The sequence below is a fragment of the Megascapheus bottae genome, chromosome 3 (genome assembly GCF_031878675.1).
Source record: "Megascapheus bottae isolate mThoBot1 chromosome 3, mThoBot2.hap1, whole genome shotgun sequence".
Classification (NCBI taxonomy): domain Eukaryota; kingdom Metazoa; phylum Chordata; class Mammalia; order Rodentia; family Geomyidae; genus Megascapheus; species Megascapheus bottae.
In genome coordinates this window covers 24,998,645-25,015,035 of record NC_143511.1, presented here as the reverse complement: position 1 = coordinate 25,015,035, position 16,391 = coordinate 24,998,645, and the positions used below count along the sequence as shown (strand labels likewise).

Genomic DNA, 16,391 nt, shown 5'->3' with positions numbered 1-16,391 from the left:
CATGGATTTTCCTGCCTGGGATCTGGCTTCAAACTGTGATCCTCAGATCTCAGACTCCTAATTAGCTAGAATTACAAGTCTGAGCCATCAACCCTTAGCAGTTGTTAGGACTTGTGTGCAGAGATGCACACAAACCATAAATGCATAGCATGGTGAAGTGTGTGCATTTGTATGTGTGTGTGTGTGTGTGTACGTGAGTCACCTAGAACTCAGTCCACAGGGCTGTGCCAGGCCCAGGCCAAGTTCCTCTGATGGTCTCTTCTCCAGTCTGACTGATAGAATATCCTACCTTCACAGTGTCTAGCACTAGAAGAATTGTCCAAGAGAAGGATGGGGTGCACATGGCCTCATCCTGAGCAGCCCCCACAGGCCAGCATCCAAGCATGCTGTGCTTTTGAATTGTAGAGTTTTGAAACTTTCCCTGGGGAATTTGACATCTTACACACAGTGCTTCTTGGTCAGGTGATAGAGGAATCTTACTAATACCATTTTAAGAAAACCTCTGTGGTTACATGGTGATGTTTTTGTTTTGTTTTGCTTTTGTGGATGGTAGTTGTTAATCATGGGGCTTGAACTCAGGGCCTGGACACCAGTCCTGAGCTTTTCTGCTAAAGGTTACTGCTATACCACTTAGTGCCACAGCTCCATTTCTGGTGTTCTGGTGGTTAATTGGAGATAAGAGTCTCATAGACTTTCTGCTAGGGCTGGCTACAAACCATGGGACTCAGATTTCATCCTCCTGATAGCTAGGATTACAGGCATGAGCTACCAGGTTTTGTTTTTCCTATTATATTGTTTGTTTCAGAAAGATCTGCATTTCCAGTCTACTTAGCTAAAAGATTCCTTGCAGAAATTCCCCCAGAACAAGACTCTCCATTCAAAGGTGAATTACAGCTTTGACTTTTGCAGGAACTTGAAACTGAAGGAAGCTCTGATATTACAAGCAAAGTATCTCTTTCTCCCTCCCTCCCTCCCTCCCTCCTGCTCTCTCTCTCTCTCTCTCTCTCTCTCTCTCTCTCTCTCTCTCTCTCCACACACACACACACACACACACACACACATATGTACATACATATACATTCTCACATACATTTTTGGATGGGCTTTATTACACATATAGGTATAATTTCCCTCCCTAGAAATTTATGAACCATGAATAATTTCAGAATAGTTAGCTTGAATTGTTTCTGGTGGGATTTGCATTTTTAAAGAAAGTTCTTAGCATTTCAATGGATAAAATATGGCTGCAGCTTTTCTTTGAAACAAATGTCTGTCGTGGAGCTTTAAGAAATCTTTTTTTTTTTTTTTTTTTTTTTTTTTTTTTTGTTGCCAGTTGTGGGCTTGAGCTCAGGGCCTGAGCACTGTCCTTGGATTTTCTCAAGGTTAGAGCTCTACCACTTGAGCCTCAGCACCATTTCTGGCTTTTTTCTATGGATGTGGTACCAAGGAATCGAACCCGGGTCTTCGTGCATGCTAGGCAAGCACTCTACCAATAGGCCAAACTCCCGGCCCTTGGAGCTTTAAGAAATCTTAACTAGGCTGTTCTATTACTTCAGAAAAACAACAACAACAACAACAATAACTCAGTGTCTGATTTGTCCAGCTCTGCTCAGAATTACTTTTGCTCCAAACCTTTTCTTTCCCTCTTTCTCTGTAAAGGAAAGGTTACAGAGCCTTTTCTCTGACCTGTGGACTGGTCTCCTGGAAGCCTCCCCCACCTGCCTACCCTACCTTACACATCACAACGGTCAGGAAAAAACCTGAGCCCATAAAACATTTGCCTTGATGTTTGGAAGAGCAAGACTAGGGTTTGGACTGTAAGAATCACAGTTATGTATGTAAAGGCATTTGCTTCCATAGGCCTCGTTCAGTTACCATGATGAGAATGGTTGAACTTGAAACTCATAGCCTATAGGGTACACAAATGACGAAGGCAGGTGAGGCCTCACTTTCCTGCATTCTACAGACAAGGCCTTCAAGGTCAGAAAATTCCTGACTAGTTGGAGGTCACATTATTGAGGGAGAGGGCACCCTTGCCACTGTTATCTACTGGGTCTCAAAGTATTTGACAAGGGACTAACAAAGTCCTTTCAACATATTGCATATGCTTGCTTTGTTATGTGTGTATATGGTAGTGGGGTTTGAATTTAGGGCCTTGTCCTTGCTAAATAAGAACTCTACCATTTGAGCCATGCCTTCAGTCTTTTTTGCTTTAGTTTATTTTAGACAGGGTCTCTTGCTTTGGCTCTGACCATCCTTGGACAGCAATTTTCCTATCTACACCTCCCTATCTTATAGAGTACCTAAAATTATAAACTTGTATCATCACGTTTGGCCCATAAGTTTGGCTTTAAACCAAATTGTTTACCTTTGCTTGCCAACTAAACTATGGATCTAGCCCCCCTCTGTGAGCAATACCTGGATAAAATTTTTGAAATATTATCGTATGTTAACATTTCTCTCATGTTGCTAAAATGTAGATTCCTAGCCCTGTAGGTCTTTGAGTGCCCAGAGGTATGGGGTGGTCTGTTGCAGAGCTTAGTTTGGGATGGAGAGTTTGAGAGTCCTTCCTCACCTACTTTTTTTTTTTTTTTTTGCAATAGAGGGCAGCCAGGGAACATGTTTTGGGGTGTTTCTTCAGCATCCCCCCTCAAGACAGGAATAAACTTCTTAATTAGTTGGTAAGGTGGGTCCAGGGTGGGGTGGAGAAGGAACAAGAGTGTAAGTGTCAAGAACCAGCCTCTTGAGAGCCAGGCGTGGAATGTGGAGGGCTAGCTGAGGAGAGCGGGTGGGAGGTATTCAACCTTCTTGGAATTTAACTTTGATCTTGAGGAGATCTGGCAGCTGGGTTCTACCAAGCAATGCAGTGCCACTATTATAAATTTGAACGTTGGCCAATGATTAACAAAGCATCTGGATCTGTTTTCCACAGGTTTGTCCTTATTTTGAGTTTTTAATTTGTAGACAGCTTTATTAGGACATAGTTTCCATATTGTAAGTTCTTTGGATTTTTTTTAGTATATATCTTTTTTTGCTGGTACTATGTCTCATGCTTGTTCATGACCTCCTGCGTGATCAGTTTGCTTGCTCATGGTAGGCCCTCTACCACTTGAGCCATGCCACCAGCCCTACTTTTTGCTAGTTATTTTGGAGATAGAGTCTCAAGATCTTTGGTAGTCAGGTTGGCTTCAAAGCATAATCCTCCAGATTACAGCCTCTTGACTTGCTAGGATTGCAGGCATGAGTTACAGGTGCCTGGCTGACTTTAATGTGTTTTGTTTTGTTTTGTTTTGTTTGAGCCAACTTAAATTCAGTGGCTCTGAAGCATCCTGTCAGAGTTTGGTTACGAGCAGCTTGATCAAGTGTGACTGAAGATTTACTGTAAGCAAGTGTTTGGGGATACAGAGGCCAAGCTCCAGTTACAAGGGTGTTAATGGAATACCCTTGAGGGCTGTATTTGTGTTCATACTAACCAGAAAAGAAACTCACAGCTAAATGTAGCCAAGAACGAAAAGGGAAAGTGGGAAGGAATGACAGTAAAATAACACATAGGTAGCTCTGGAAAAAGTTTCTTTCATTTAGGAAATGAATAAAGCTATTAGGTAAAACCCATCTTGGCATCTCTTCTGCACAGAGAAAAGACAAACCATGTTGAGCATTTAGAAATAGTCCAGGGTTGTATTAAGCACAAAATACATGTAAAGACATGTACAAGTCTTAAGTGAATTCTGATTGTTCCCAATGACCTTTACCTATGTAAGTAGCACACACATTAAGCAATGGCTTGCCACCATCACCCCCACTTCACCCTCCCCTCCTTCCCAGTGTAACTATCTGCAAGGCAAGGAGGATATCCTGACTTCTAACACCAACATTCTTAGACACAGGAATGTATTTTTAATGGCCAGTTTCAAGTGTCAAGGACAGGCCAATAGGATAGATTTGCTTAGTTGGGAGAATGTCTTAAGACTGGCTGAGTTCTATTGCATGGTGTAATAATACATTCTTTAAATCCTTTAAAGCCTATCTATAAAATAAGGGGTATAACAGCTCCAAGAAACTTCTAATTTGTCATCACCTGAAGTTTAAGTGCATACACTATAGGTGTTTTTCTTTTTTCTTTTTATATTAAGTGTGTGAAAACAACAGACTAAACATTAATTGAAAAAGACCTCTCCATTTCCCTGCAGGCTCAGTTTATTCCCAAGAGTAGGCGGATAGGAAGTCCAGGGGACCATTAATCACCAGCATTTTAATAATTTAAAAAGGGTGTATGTAAACACAAACACATTCACAGTACATCACGTTGTGGGCTGAAGTAAGTAATGACCAAAAATAAATACAATTTTCACAAGCAGAGCAGGAAAAAGTGGTAGGCAATTTCTTTTGGGAAAATTATCTTCGGGATCCTCAGGAAGGTCTTGCCAATAAAACAAGCGTTGTTGTAATAGTAAGACTGGATGCAAATCGACACGTTCTCATCTGGGTTCTTATCTGGGGCGGGGGAGGGAAAGGAGAGAAATCCATTGTAATCTAGTTCTTATGGGGGGGGGAATCCATTGTAATCATTTTATGTGTGCCATTTTTGGATGCATTTGGGACAAGGTGTATTATTGGGGGGGGGGGGGTGAATCATTAAGAGAGGTGAATCATTTCTTTTAAAAAGCTCTCGTGTTGTTTCACAAATAACCAACAGCAGATTTTATTGTCAGGAGACTTTTTCTGGGAAGTTTGGGTGTCTATTGTTCCACTGTTCCATCAGGTGATGCTAATTAGCTCTCTGAGTCCAAGCCAGGGGCAGCTTGACCCAGGCCACGTGGGGCTGGGCCGCCTTGGTTCTTCCTTTTTGGAAACAAAAGTCAACTCACTCTCCGGGTCCCCCCCTTCCCCCCACCCCGCCTCAGTTGGATGCCAGGAAAGCCCACCCCACCCCACCCCTTCTCCAGACGGCCAGGTGGTGTGAGATCGGCCTCAACCTTCCCCCTCAAGTCCCCTCTTTAGGACGTCTCGCCTGGGGTGGCCCCGCAGACCCCCTCCCATCGCACGGTGGGGTAGCATTTAGAGGTGGCTTCTGGTCACGTCTGGACGGGTGGGAACGGATGCGTAACTGTCTTCGCCCTAGGGACCGGGCGCCGGTCCCGGGCTGGGCGGGGACCCCGAGGGGAGGCCGTGGCGCACTGGCGGGGCGCGCGGGGGGTGACGGCGAGGGTGGACCCGGCCCGGCCGGCCGGGGTGGGGTGGAGGCGGGCCCGGGGACGGCAGGTGGGTGCGGCCGGCGGGAGCCGCGGCGGTGGCGACCGCGAGTGGTGGTTGGGCCGTGCGCATTTCCTTCCCTCCCCACTTGGGCTCGGATCCCGCCCGCGGTGCCCAGCGCGCGGCGCCCTCGGATCCGCCCGGCTCCGGGTCTCCTCCCCGCCATCGCCGGCCGCTCCGGTCCCCGCCAGTCCATGTCTCTACCCGTGGTGCTCCCGGGCTCTTGCTGCCCGGTAGCGGGACTTTCGGGGGGTCCTCAGTCAGGGGGACCAGGCGCGGCGGCGGCCGCCAGCGCCCAGGAGCCCCCGCTGCCCCCGATGCGGCCGCGCTGGTCCCGGAGCGCGCTGCCGCCCCCGGCGCGGCCTCGCTGCGCCGCCACGGCCGTCGCCGCCGGAGTTCTGGCCGCTCCGCCCGCGCTGTCCTCCCGCCGGGCCGCCGCCTCCGCCGCCGCCGCCGCCGCCGGCCCGGGCTCGGCGCTGCTGCCCGCCCGCCCGCTGCTGTCGCTCGGGCTGCTGCAGCTGATCCTGGGCTGCTGCATGGTGGCGCTCAGCTTCGGGGCGCTGTCTCTGAGCAGCTCCCCGCAGGTGAAGAACTCGTGCCCGTTCTGGGCTGGCTCGTCGGTGAGTACCGCGTGCGCACACCGCCGGCCTCGGTCCGGGCAGCCCTGGGACTCAGGGGACTCTGGTTAGTCCCCCACCACTACCCCTCGAGGGTCCCCCGTCCCCAAACTTCCAGGGCTGCATCGAGGGGAGCACAGACTCGCACACCATTTGAAGATCGGAGAATACAGAGTGTGCGGGTAGTTCAAGGATGCGGGGGGGGGGGGGAGGGGGAGAATAACTGGGCACTGTCTGTTCTTTTCAGGCCAAGGGATTTTATTGTCCTTCCCACCCCCATCCCCCGTGAAATCATTAGCATAAAACAAAGGGCTCTAACTCTCTGAGAGATTGGAAAGGAAGAGGCGGGATGGCATGAATGCAAGAGGACAATGATTTAAAAAAAAACATTTATTTTTTGGCTTCTGCATGTTTACTGCATAGGCAGTCAGCTGGGACAGGCAGGGGTGTTGATGGGTTTTGTTCACTAATGTATCCTTGTATATGGTGGATGGATTTGTGGGATGGATGGAGTGACAAGTGACAGGCAGGGTCACATCACTTGGCTTATTTTCCTTATGTTCAGACATCCAGGATTGTGGAAAGTGCCTGGCTGTTGGATGGTTCCACTCTTATTTGAGAAAGAGGTAATGAGGCTGTTGGATGGTTCCACTCTTATTTGAGAAAGAGGTAATGAGGGGGTCCACACGACTCACTGCCTGCTCGTATGTGGTCATTAAGTAAAGGCCCCTCACCAGAGCAGAGGCCGCAGTCCACTTGCTGGCTGCTGTGCACAATCTGAGAAAAAAACCAGAAGCTGTCATTACCGGTGTGCCCCAGTAGTGTGGGGGCAGGTGGCTGGAGAGGTCTGCCTTGCTCAGAATCCAGTCCTGATCTTGTCTAATGATTCACACTGACCCCCAGGGAAGCCTAGGTGCCAGCCAGCCAGCCAGCCAGCAAGTCTGTCTCCACTCAATATGGGCTTCTCACCTTTGCCTTCTTCCTAAGACATTTACAAGTGGCAAGACATTTAGCCTCATGAGGTACTGAGAAGATAATGGAAACAGGCCTTTGGAATGATTGTAGAGGATCAGTAATTGATCTCTGTGAACTAACCCAACTTGGTAGTATGGCAATTTCTATCATTTTTACAACCGGCCGCAGCAAGTAAACATCTGTATCTGTAGAAACTGCGCTCTTAAAGGTTCACACATGCCCAACTTCAAAACCAATATTTAAGAGTGTAAGGAGCACTCATTACACCTGGAGTAACTGCTTGAATGAAAACCTTAAGAACAGCAGGTTTCTTGACTGTGACGTGAAAAATGTATACTTCCTCTGGTGCCAATCGATTCTTTTAAAATACTTCGATTGTATCGCTCACCATCTGTCCTGTGATATATCTGGAGAGAAAAACTTAACAAGTTATGCATCGTTTGTACAATGTGTATATCCCATGCCTGTGACTCTGAAAACTGTCAGAGGCTGGGTATTCCAAGCAAGTGAGGAATTCAATCCCTTAGTCCTCCTTCACCACTTGCCTGGAAACATTCAGCCAAATGGTAGCTGTGTTTTATTCCTTGAGAAACCACAGGCCAGATTTGAATGTAATTTTAAAATTATTATTATTATTATTATTATTATTATTATTGGCCAGTCCTGGGCTTGAGCTCAGGGAGTGAGCACTGTCGTTGGATTTTTCTCAAGGCTAGAACTCTACCATTTGAGCCTCAGCACCACTTCTGGCTTTTTCCAAGTATGTGGTACCAAGGAATTGAACCCAGGTCTTCGTGCATGCTAGGCAAGCACACTCCCACTAGGCCAAACTCCTGGCCCCTTAAATTATTATTATTAGGAATTTGGTGTTTGTAAAATCACAGTTGGAGTGTTCTCAATGACAGCTACTTTATTGAAATGATTATCTCTCTTATCTCTCTTGTGTGTGTGTGTGTGTGTGTGTGTGTGTACTGGGGCTTGGGCACTGTCCCTTAGCTGTTTCCTTGTTCAAAGCTGACATTCTACCACTTGAGACACAAATTCACTTCTGGCTTTTTGGTATTTAATTAGAGATAAGAGTCACACAGACTTTCCTGCCTGGGCTGGCTTTGAACCATGATCCTCAGATCTCAGCCTCCTGAGTAGCTGGGATTACAGGCGTGAGCCACCAGCATCTGGTTCCTAGATTGCCTCTTATTTGGGATTCTTGATGCCAGGGTGAGGAACCAACCCTGTAATGTCTTTTCCTTTGTTTTGTGACATGTTCCTGACATTGAGCTCAGAATATGCAAAATCACAATAGGATCAGTCCATAATGAGATTTAAAGAAGGCATTATTAGAATACTATTATTTTCTTGATGTTTTAGGACATAAAAGTGTGTCACATTTTGAATTTATGGTGAGGAAAGATTTTTTTAAATACCTGTATTATAGAAATTTTTATATTTATACAAACACTACAACAAACCCATAGATTGCCCTTACTCTATTTCAAAAGTGGTTTCACCTGTCCTGTCCCCCTGGGCTCTGCTGCTGTCACCCTTGAGTTCCCTGGCAGATTCCAGAAGCATGGGTGGGAATTGGGTTCAGTCCGTTTGTCAGATGAAGTTATTATTTTGTCTTGAATCAAATCTCAAGCATCTCACCATTCTATGTATAAATATTTCAATGGGTGCACATATATATAAATAAATATATATATATATATTTTTTTTTTGCCAATTGTGGGACTTGAACTCAGAGTTCTACCACTTGAGCCACAGCACCCCTTCCAGCTTTTTTCTATGTATGTGGTACCGAGGAATCCAACCCAGGCCTTTGTGCATGCTAGACAAGCATTCTACCACTAGGCCAAACTCCTGGCCCCTGTATATATATTTTTAAAGGAGATTTAAATGATTAAGTGCAGGCATTTATTTTAGGCATCTTATATGCAATTGTAACTTTGAGCTGTTAAAAAAATATAATTTTGGGCTGGGAATCTGGCTTAGTGGTAGAGTGCTTGCCTAGCATGCATGAAGCCTTGGGTTCAATTCCTCAGAAACAGAACAGTACCACATAAACAAAAAAAAGCCAGAAGTGGTGCTGTGGTTCAAGTGGTAGAGCGCTAGCCTTGAGTACAAATAGGCTGAGGGACAGAGTGCCCAGGCCTGAGTTCAAACCCCAGGACTAGAGATATCTATATCTATATCTATATATGATTTTATTGCTATTATTAAAGTGCTGTGGTGTGAGATCACTTAATTGTAAGTCAGAGCATGAGTTCAGTTCTTTGTGGACAATATTTCTGTTTCCTCCTCCCATCCTCATCCACAAGTTGCATTGTTTATTTTCTATATACTGCATACTATCATGACTGTATTTGTTTATCCTTTCTTTTTTCGTATATTTTTAATTGTAATTAATAGAAGGGTTACATTATATTCACCAGATAGAAGGTGCATTACTTCACAAACACTGATACCCTTTCTCATGTCTTGTTCCCCATTTCCCTACCCCCTTGTTTATCCTTTCTTCCTCCATTTCTCTGTCCTCTTTCCCCACTAAAAAGACAAAGGCAAAAACAAACAACACCACTACTACCATTAACAACAAAAATCCCATGTTTCTGTTTCCTAGAATAATTTTGATAAATAATATTTTAATTGTTCAGCAGAGTTAGGCCTTTGGGTTTCCATATATATATATATATATATATATAATTTATTTTTTGCCAGTCATGGGGCTTGAACTCAGGGCCTGAGCACTGTCCCTGGGCTTTCCTCAAGGCTAGCACTCTACCATTTGAGCCACAGCATCACTTCCAGCTTTTTTCTATGTATATGGTACCGAGGTACTGAACCCGGGTCTTCATGCCTGCTAAGCAAGCACTCTACCACTAGGCCAAACTCCCAGCTCATGTGTATTTTTAAAAAGATCATGTAATCTGGGTGCTGGTGGCTCCTGCCTGTAGTCCTGGCTTCTCTAGGCAGAAAAGTCCCTGTGAAACCACTGAAAAAACCAGACGCGGAGCTGTGGCTCAAAGTGGCTAGCCTTGAGCAAGAGAGCTCAGAGATAGAACACAAGCCCTGAGTCCAAGCCCCATGATCAACCAACTAACTAAATCAACAAACAGATCATGAAGACAGTATAGAGAGATTCTGAGAAATAAGCAAGAAGTCATACATGCCCCTGGCATTTTGCATTTCATTATGAAAAAACATTGAAATCTCAACAAATGTGCCCATCGATCCAGTGCCAGCCACTGGTACTCCTTTCACACTTGAAGGCCACTCCACATTCGGCATTAACTGTTTCAGTGCAGGCGCTGGTGTCTCATGCCTGTTGTGATCCTAGATATTCAGAAGGCTGAGATCTGAAGATGGCAGTTTGAAGCGGCCCAAGCAGACAAATCTGTGAGACTCTCAACTGCAGCATGGAAGTCATCTGAGTACCATTCCATAGCTTTTCAGTAAATTCAGTCATGCAGCCATCATCATACTCAGTTTCAGAAAATTTTCTTTCTTTCTTTTTGTTTTTGGTTTTTTTCTTTTTTGGTTGGAAAATTTTCATCACCTCCGAAGAATTACTAGCAGTTACTCCCCTCCCCTCTTCCTCCTCCCTCACTGACCCCTGTCCTGTTTCTATGGATTTGTCTGTGCTGCATGGCTCATATCAATGAGATCACGTAATATGTGGCTTTCAGTGACTGACTTCTTTCACCTCCCATGTTGTCCAGACTGGCCCAAATGTTGTGCCATTTATCAGTAATTTATTCCTATTAAGTGTGGAGTGATACTCCATTATATGGGCACACCACATTTATGGGCACACTCAGAATGTATTTGTTCTTTTTTATTTCCTCCCTTCTTTCCCCTCCTTCCTATCTTCCCTTCCTTCTGCCCTCCCTCCCTCAGCACTGGAGTTTGAATTCAGGATGACATGCTAAGTAAATACTGGATCACTGAGCAGTACCCCCAGCCCCTCTTAGAATATTACAGGCACTTGAGTGGACATGAACTTAAATCTCATATTGTTGAGACTATGTATGAACATTCTAGCATTCCTCATATTTCAAACTTCCAGTGATTATTGGGTACTTTGAGGTAGTAACCTGACAAATCTTGGTTTTAGAAAAAAAATTGATTATGTATTTGACATGCAATTAAGTGGGCAGGGACAAATACTCATTTGAAATGCTATTTTGTTAAATAACATAATTAAAGGACACTTCTCTTTACGTGTTCCTGTAAAGTTTCTCATTCTAAGCCTGAAGTTTTTGAAGCTGCCTCTTCGTTTTCCCAAATATCAAAGAGAGAGTTTATCTGTTAAAAAATACATTTAAGAATCGGCAGCTTCTATAAAGAATCTTTTCCCATGCTTTTTAAGATTATATTTTCAACAGCTTGAAGGGAGCATTTGAGCACTCTATCATTTTTTCCTTATCCTTAGCTAATGACTCATCATTCCGAAAGTTCATGATACTAAGAGATGGGCCATCTTTATAACAATTTGTAAACTGGGTGTGGTGGCACATGTCTATAATCCCAGCTGAGACAGGAGGACTGAGAGTTCCAGATTAGTCTGACCTACACAGTTAGGGCCCCAGCTCAAAACCAAACCAACCCTGGAAAATGGCAATGGGAAAACAACCTGCAGTAGGTAGCTAAGGGAGAATCTCAGTTAAACCTCCCTGTCTTGGTCCTCAGATGGGGGTTGTACTTAATGAATATTAATTAGATCCCACAGGGATTGCTGGAGACACAGCCTACCTCACTGGGCTAGACTTAATTAAAGACTAGAGAACATTGGCTTATTTAAAGACCGTGACGGCACCCATAATCCCTTGCAGCTACTTCAGGCAAGTGACCGAAAGGTGGTTATTGGATTTTGTTCTCAGAGAACTCCAATAGCCTTTATCATGACTCACATTTATTTCCCTCTGCTTTAAGGCAAGGTTCTAAATTATGATGACCCCTTTCTTGAGTTCATGACTTTTGGGGGCAAAATTCTGCTTTCTTAAAAGAAAACTTGAACCTGGTGTACTTTAACATCAGTCTTTTAATAAAGATTGCAATAATGAAACATAAAGAAAGAACATACAAGGCTGGGTATATAGCTTAATAGTAGAGTGCTTGCCTAGCATGTGTGAGGCGCTTGGTTCGGTTCCTCTGTACCACATAAAGAGAAAAAAGCAGGAAGTGGCACTGTGGCTCAAATGGTAGAGTCCTAGTCTTGAGCAAAAGAAGCTCAGGGACAGTGCCCTGATCCTGAGTTCAAGCCTCTCCCCCCCTCCCCTCCCCTCCCCTCCCCTCCCCTCCCCTCTCCTCTCCTCTCCCCTCCCCTCAAATATTTCAGTTGCCATCTAAAAGCAATAAGTCAAGAAAGGTTGTTGAAAGCTGAGTTCGTATGTGCATGCATGTGTGTAAGTGTGCGTGTGCCTGTGCATGCTTGCCCACCCCCATGCCTGTTTATTTATAGGGTAAACATGAGATATTAACAATATGGCTTTAAACAAAATCCCTCTGTTTAGATACAGAACATTTTTGCCCGAAGGCATGTTAGTGGATTAGCAGAGGAAAATAGGGCAGTGGAATTATAAGCTTTCGATCTTAATGATTTGGCTTTTAAGCTGACAAATGAAGGCTCTATTAACAATACATGGTGCTAAGGCCAGAGTAGCTCAGAGGCCTCTTTGAATTATCATTTTTTTTTCCAGTCGTGGGCCTTGAACTCAGGGCCTGAGCACTGTCCTTGGACTTTCTCAAGGCTAGAGCTCTACCACTTGAGCCTCAGCACCACTTCTGGCTTTTTTTTTTTCTATGTATGTGGTACTGAGGAATTGAACCCAGGTCTTCGTGCATGCTAGGCAAGCACTCTACCACTAGGCCAAACTCCCGGCCCCTTATCAGATTTTTTTTTTAAGGAAAAGTCTGATTTATTGTAATTTACGAAGAATGGGTTATGAGTGAGTGAAAGAAAATTTGCATGCAGTTTCATGATAATCATATGCAGAAAGTTAGAAGTTGGAGCATCCATTTATTCCAGGCATGCTGTGCCTGGAGCTAGAAGAGAGTTGCTGATGTATTTTCTCAGGCATTGGGGGACAGCGTCTCCAGGCTCCCACAGCGACCTCAAGCAAACTCATCTCTTATTTCTCCCTCCCTCCTTCCTTCCTTTGAATTCATGATGGAATTAATTCATGAGTTCTATTCCTGCGTAAATCAGAGGGAGCATTCATTCCCTAGAACTTGAATTCTTTAAAGACTCATCTCAGCTAAATGCTAGTGGCTCATGGCTGTGATCCTAGCTACATAGGCCGAGAGAGTGGGGAGATTATGATTCTAGGCCAGCCAAGTCAGAGAAGTCCTCAAGCTTCCATCTCTAAAATAACCAGTTAAAAGCATGTCTGGAGGTAGATAACTCCAGTGGTAGATGCCAGGTGAGCCAACCTAAGGTTTTAAGTATAAACCTTAGGATGCTTCTACTAAGAGACTACTTATCTCCAGGGCACCACTTCTGCTCCTGCTTTCATTCCTGAGACTTCTATCCCTCCTGCCTATGTCTAGGCTTTTCTCCTCCCCAGGTGCAGAGAATCAGGGAATCCCACCGCCCTAGGTGAGGGGAAGTCAAGTCAGCTCATGTGTAATGTAGGCATTGCCCATGTGTTGTCACGGGGCAGGGAGCAATATCCTCTTGGAAGCTGGGGGAATGCTGGGCTACAGTGCCTGGAGATGAGGTGAGAAGAGGTGGGTTGGATCCTTGCTGCTAGGCTCAGGGCCAGGCAGCTATACTTTCCGTGGTACTGGGGTACAGTTTCCTACAGCCCCTACAGCCTCAGTTCACTACTGGAGGGAAACAAACAGTTCTCGCAGTGATGATGGAATTTGTCATCTGGTCTCGGAATGTGGCATGTATCTTGACTTTTTCATTTAACGGTGCTCTGTGCACTTTATACTTCTCTCCACCAACATCACAAGCATCATTGTCACTATATTTTGAGATGATTAATATTTGGTTTTGTCAGTTGTGGGACTTGAACTCTGGGCCTGGGCGTTGTCCCTGAGCTGAAGGCTACTGCCCTGCCCCTTGGGCCACAGCACCACTTCCGATGATTAATGTTTTTATCAGCCATATGTATTATATGCATAATATATGTTACTATATATTATACAACATATATCATACATAATATAATAGATCTATATAAAATTTAGATATAAATTTACGCTAATATTGGGACATGAACTTTGGGTTTTTTGTTCTTGCCTTTCTTTCTCTCTTTCTTTCTCTCTCTCTCTCTCTCTCTCTCTCTCTCTCTCTCTCTCTCTCTCTCTCTCCTCCCTCCCTCCCTCCCTCCCTCCCTCTCTTCCTCCCTCCCTCCCTCCCTCCCTCTTTCTTTCTTTTCTTCTTTCTTTCTTTTGCTGGTGCTAGGGCTTCTGCTTCTGCTTCTGCTGCTGCTGCTTCTCCTTCTCTTCTTCTCCTTCTCCTCCTCCTCCTCCTCCTCCTCTTCCTCCTCCTCCTCCTCTTCCTCCTCCTCCTCCTCTTGATTTTGTGGGTCATGGGGCTTGAACTTGGCCTGGGAGCTGTCCCTGAGCTCTGCTTCTCCTTCTCTTCTCCTTCTCCTCTCCTTGTCCTCCTCCTCCTCCTCCTTCTCTTCCTCTTGGTTTTGTGGGTCACTGGGCTTGAACTTGGCCTGGGAGCTGTCCCTGAGCTCTTCCTCTCAAGGCTACTGCCCTACCCCTGGGCCTGGGCATTGTCTCAGAGCTCTTTAGCTTGAGGAGGCTACCCTTGAGCCAAGCCCCACTTCCCGTTTCCTAGAGGTTAATTGGAGATAAGAGTCTTAGGTCCTTTTGTGCTGGGCTGGCTTTGAACTTTGATCCTCAGATCTCAGCCTCCTGAGTAGCTAGGGTTACAGGCATGAGCCACCGTGCCCGGCTTTTTTTTTTTTTTTTTTTTTTTTTTTTTTAATAGTAATCATGGAGGAGGCTGGAGGGTGAGATCTGGGGATGGAGATTCAAAGCCAGCCTGGCACAGAAGTCCATGAGACTTCTTATCTCCAATGAACCTCCAGAAAACTGGAAGTGGAGCTGTGGCTCAAGTGGTAGAGTGGTAGCCTTGAGTTGGAGAGCTCAGGGGCAGTGTCCAGGTCCAGAGTTCAAGCCCCTCGATGGGGAGATGTGGCTCAAGTGGTAGAGTGTGAGCCTTATGTAAAAAAGGCAAACAAGAGCCTGAAGTTCTGACTTCAAGCTCTAGTGATACACACATATGAATTTAGACAACAAATATGTACTTAGGTAGGATGTGTAGAAGTATTAACTTGTGAACCCAGAAAAGATGGGCTGCCATAGGTGGGCGGGGGGTGTGAAGTACAGCTTAGACTGGTTTATGGGACTTTATGTTCAGGGCTGGATACTTCATGATAATAATATTGTTTGAATGGTGAAATAGTGCTCCATAAAGTGGAACCCCAGGGGTCTATGTTCGGAGAGGCTGGTAACAAACACCCATGAATAATTCAGATCACAGTTATCGCAGGCAGTTTGTGTTTCCCTCAAGAGCAGTGAAATTTTCAGCTCTGTTTTCACAAAAGCCACGTGCATTTCGAAACTCAGCCAAGCCCAGTGGGCCACAGGATGGGTGAATGGGTGAAGAGGACCTGTGCATGTGGAAGGGTATGCATGTATGCATGTGCACATGCACACACACACTGGTGCATGTACACACACACACACACACACACACACACACACACACACACATGCCTCTCATGATACAGCCACATGCTGGATCTTAGAGTTCTGAGCATGCTCTCCCTGCAGTGGGGTCAATGTTTGTGCTCAACAAGATCTCAGAGAAACCAGAGTGAGGGCCAAAGATGGGGAAGGACGAGGCCAAGGTCAGAGCACTAACGTTTGGAAGCTGACCGGGGAGGGAGGTCTAGCCCAGGTCTCAGGGATCCCAGCTCTGCATGAAAAGCAGACACAGCCCCCACACGTGGAGTGGACACATCTGCTCTGAGTGTTCAGGAGGTGGCATCCTGTTAAAAGGAAAGGGACTGCAGTGGCACAGGGCCTGAGGGACAGGGAAGACATTCAGGCCCAGATGCTTAAGGACAAGTCACCCGCCTGCCTGTGGGAATGTGGTTTGGGTCTTTGGTACCGAACGGCAGATCTGTTCCCTTCCTGATTTGCTGCTGTGGAATGATGTGTCCTCAGCTTGTGGGCATGGGCCTGTGTGGATTGTAGTTCACAAGCAGAGATGGTGAACTGGCCCATGGAGACCATCCAGGACTCCTAGCTCAACTGCATTCAGCAGACACCCTTTACTGCACCAGGGTAAAACATGACCGATGACACACATTGTAGATGTGTCTGCAGCTGAGAATTCCTTTGATTCTTTTCCTTCCTTCCTTCCTTCCTTCCTTCCTTCCTTCCTTCCTTCCTTCCTTCCTTCCTCCCTCTCTCCCTTCTTACCTCCCTCTCTCCCTTTTCTTCCTTCCTTTCCCTCCCTCCCCCTCCCTCCCTCCCTTCCTTCCTTCCTTCCTTCCTTCCTTCCTTCCTTCC

The 16,391-nt window shown here is 45.6% G+C and overlaps 1 protein-coding gene across 1 annotated transcript in view; it reads left to right on the top strand.

The window, feature by feature from the left end:
* Nucleotides 1-5,395: 5,395 nt before the first annotated feature.
* Nucleotides 5,396-16,391, top strand: part of Entrep1 (endosomal transmembrane epsin interactor 1) — a 52,601-nt gene continuing 41,605 nt past the window's right edge. The window contains exon 1 of the mRNA XM_090329672.1: nucleotides 5,396-5,873. Within this exon, the coding sequence (XP_090185798.1) occupies nucleotides 5,448-5,873 (426 nt within the window). The 5' untranslated portion in view covers nucleotides 5,396-5,447. The remainder of the gene's footprint in view (nucleotides 5,874-16,391) is intronic.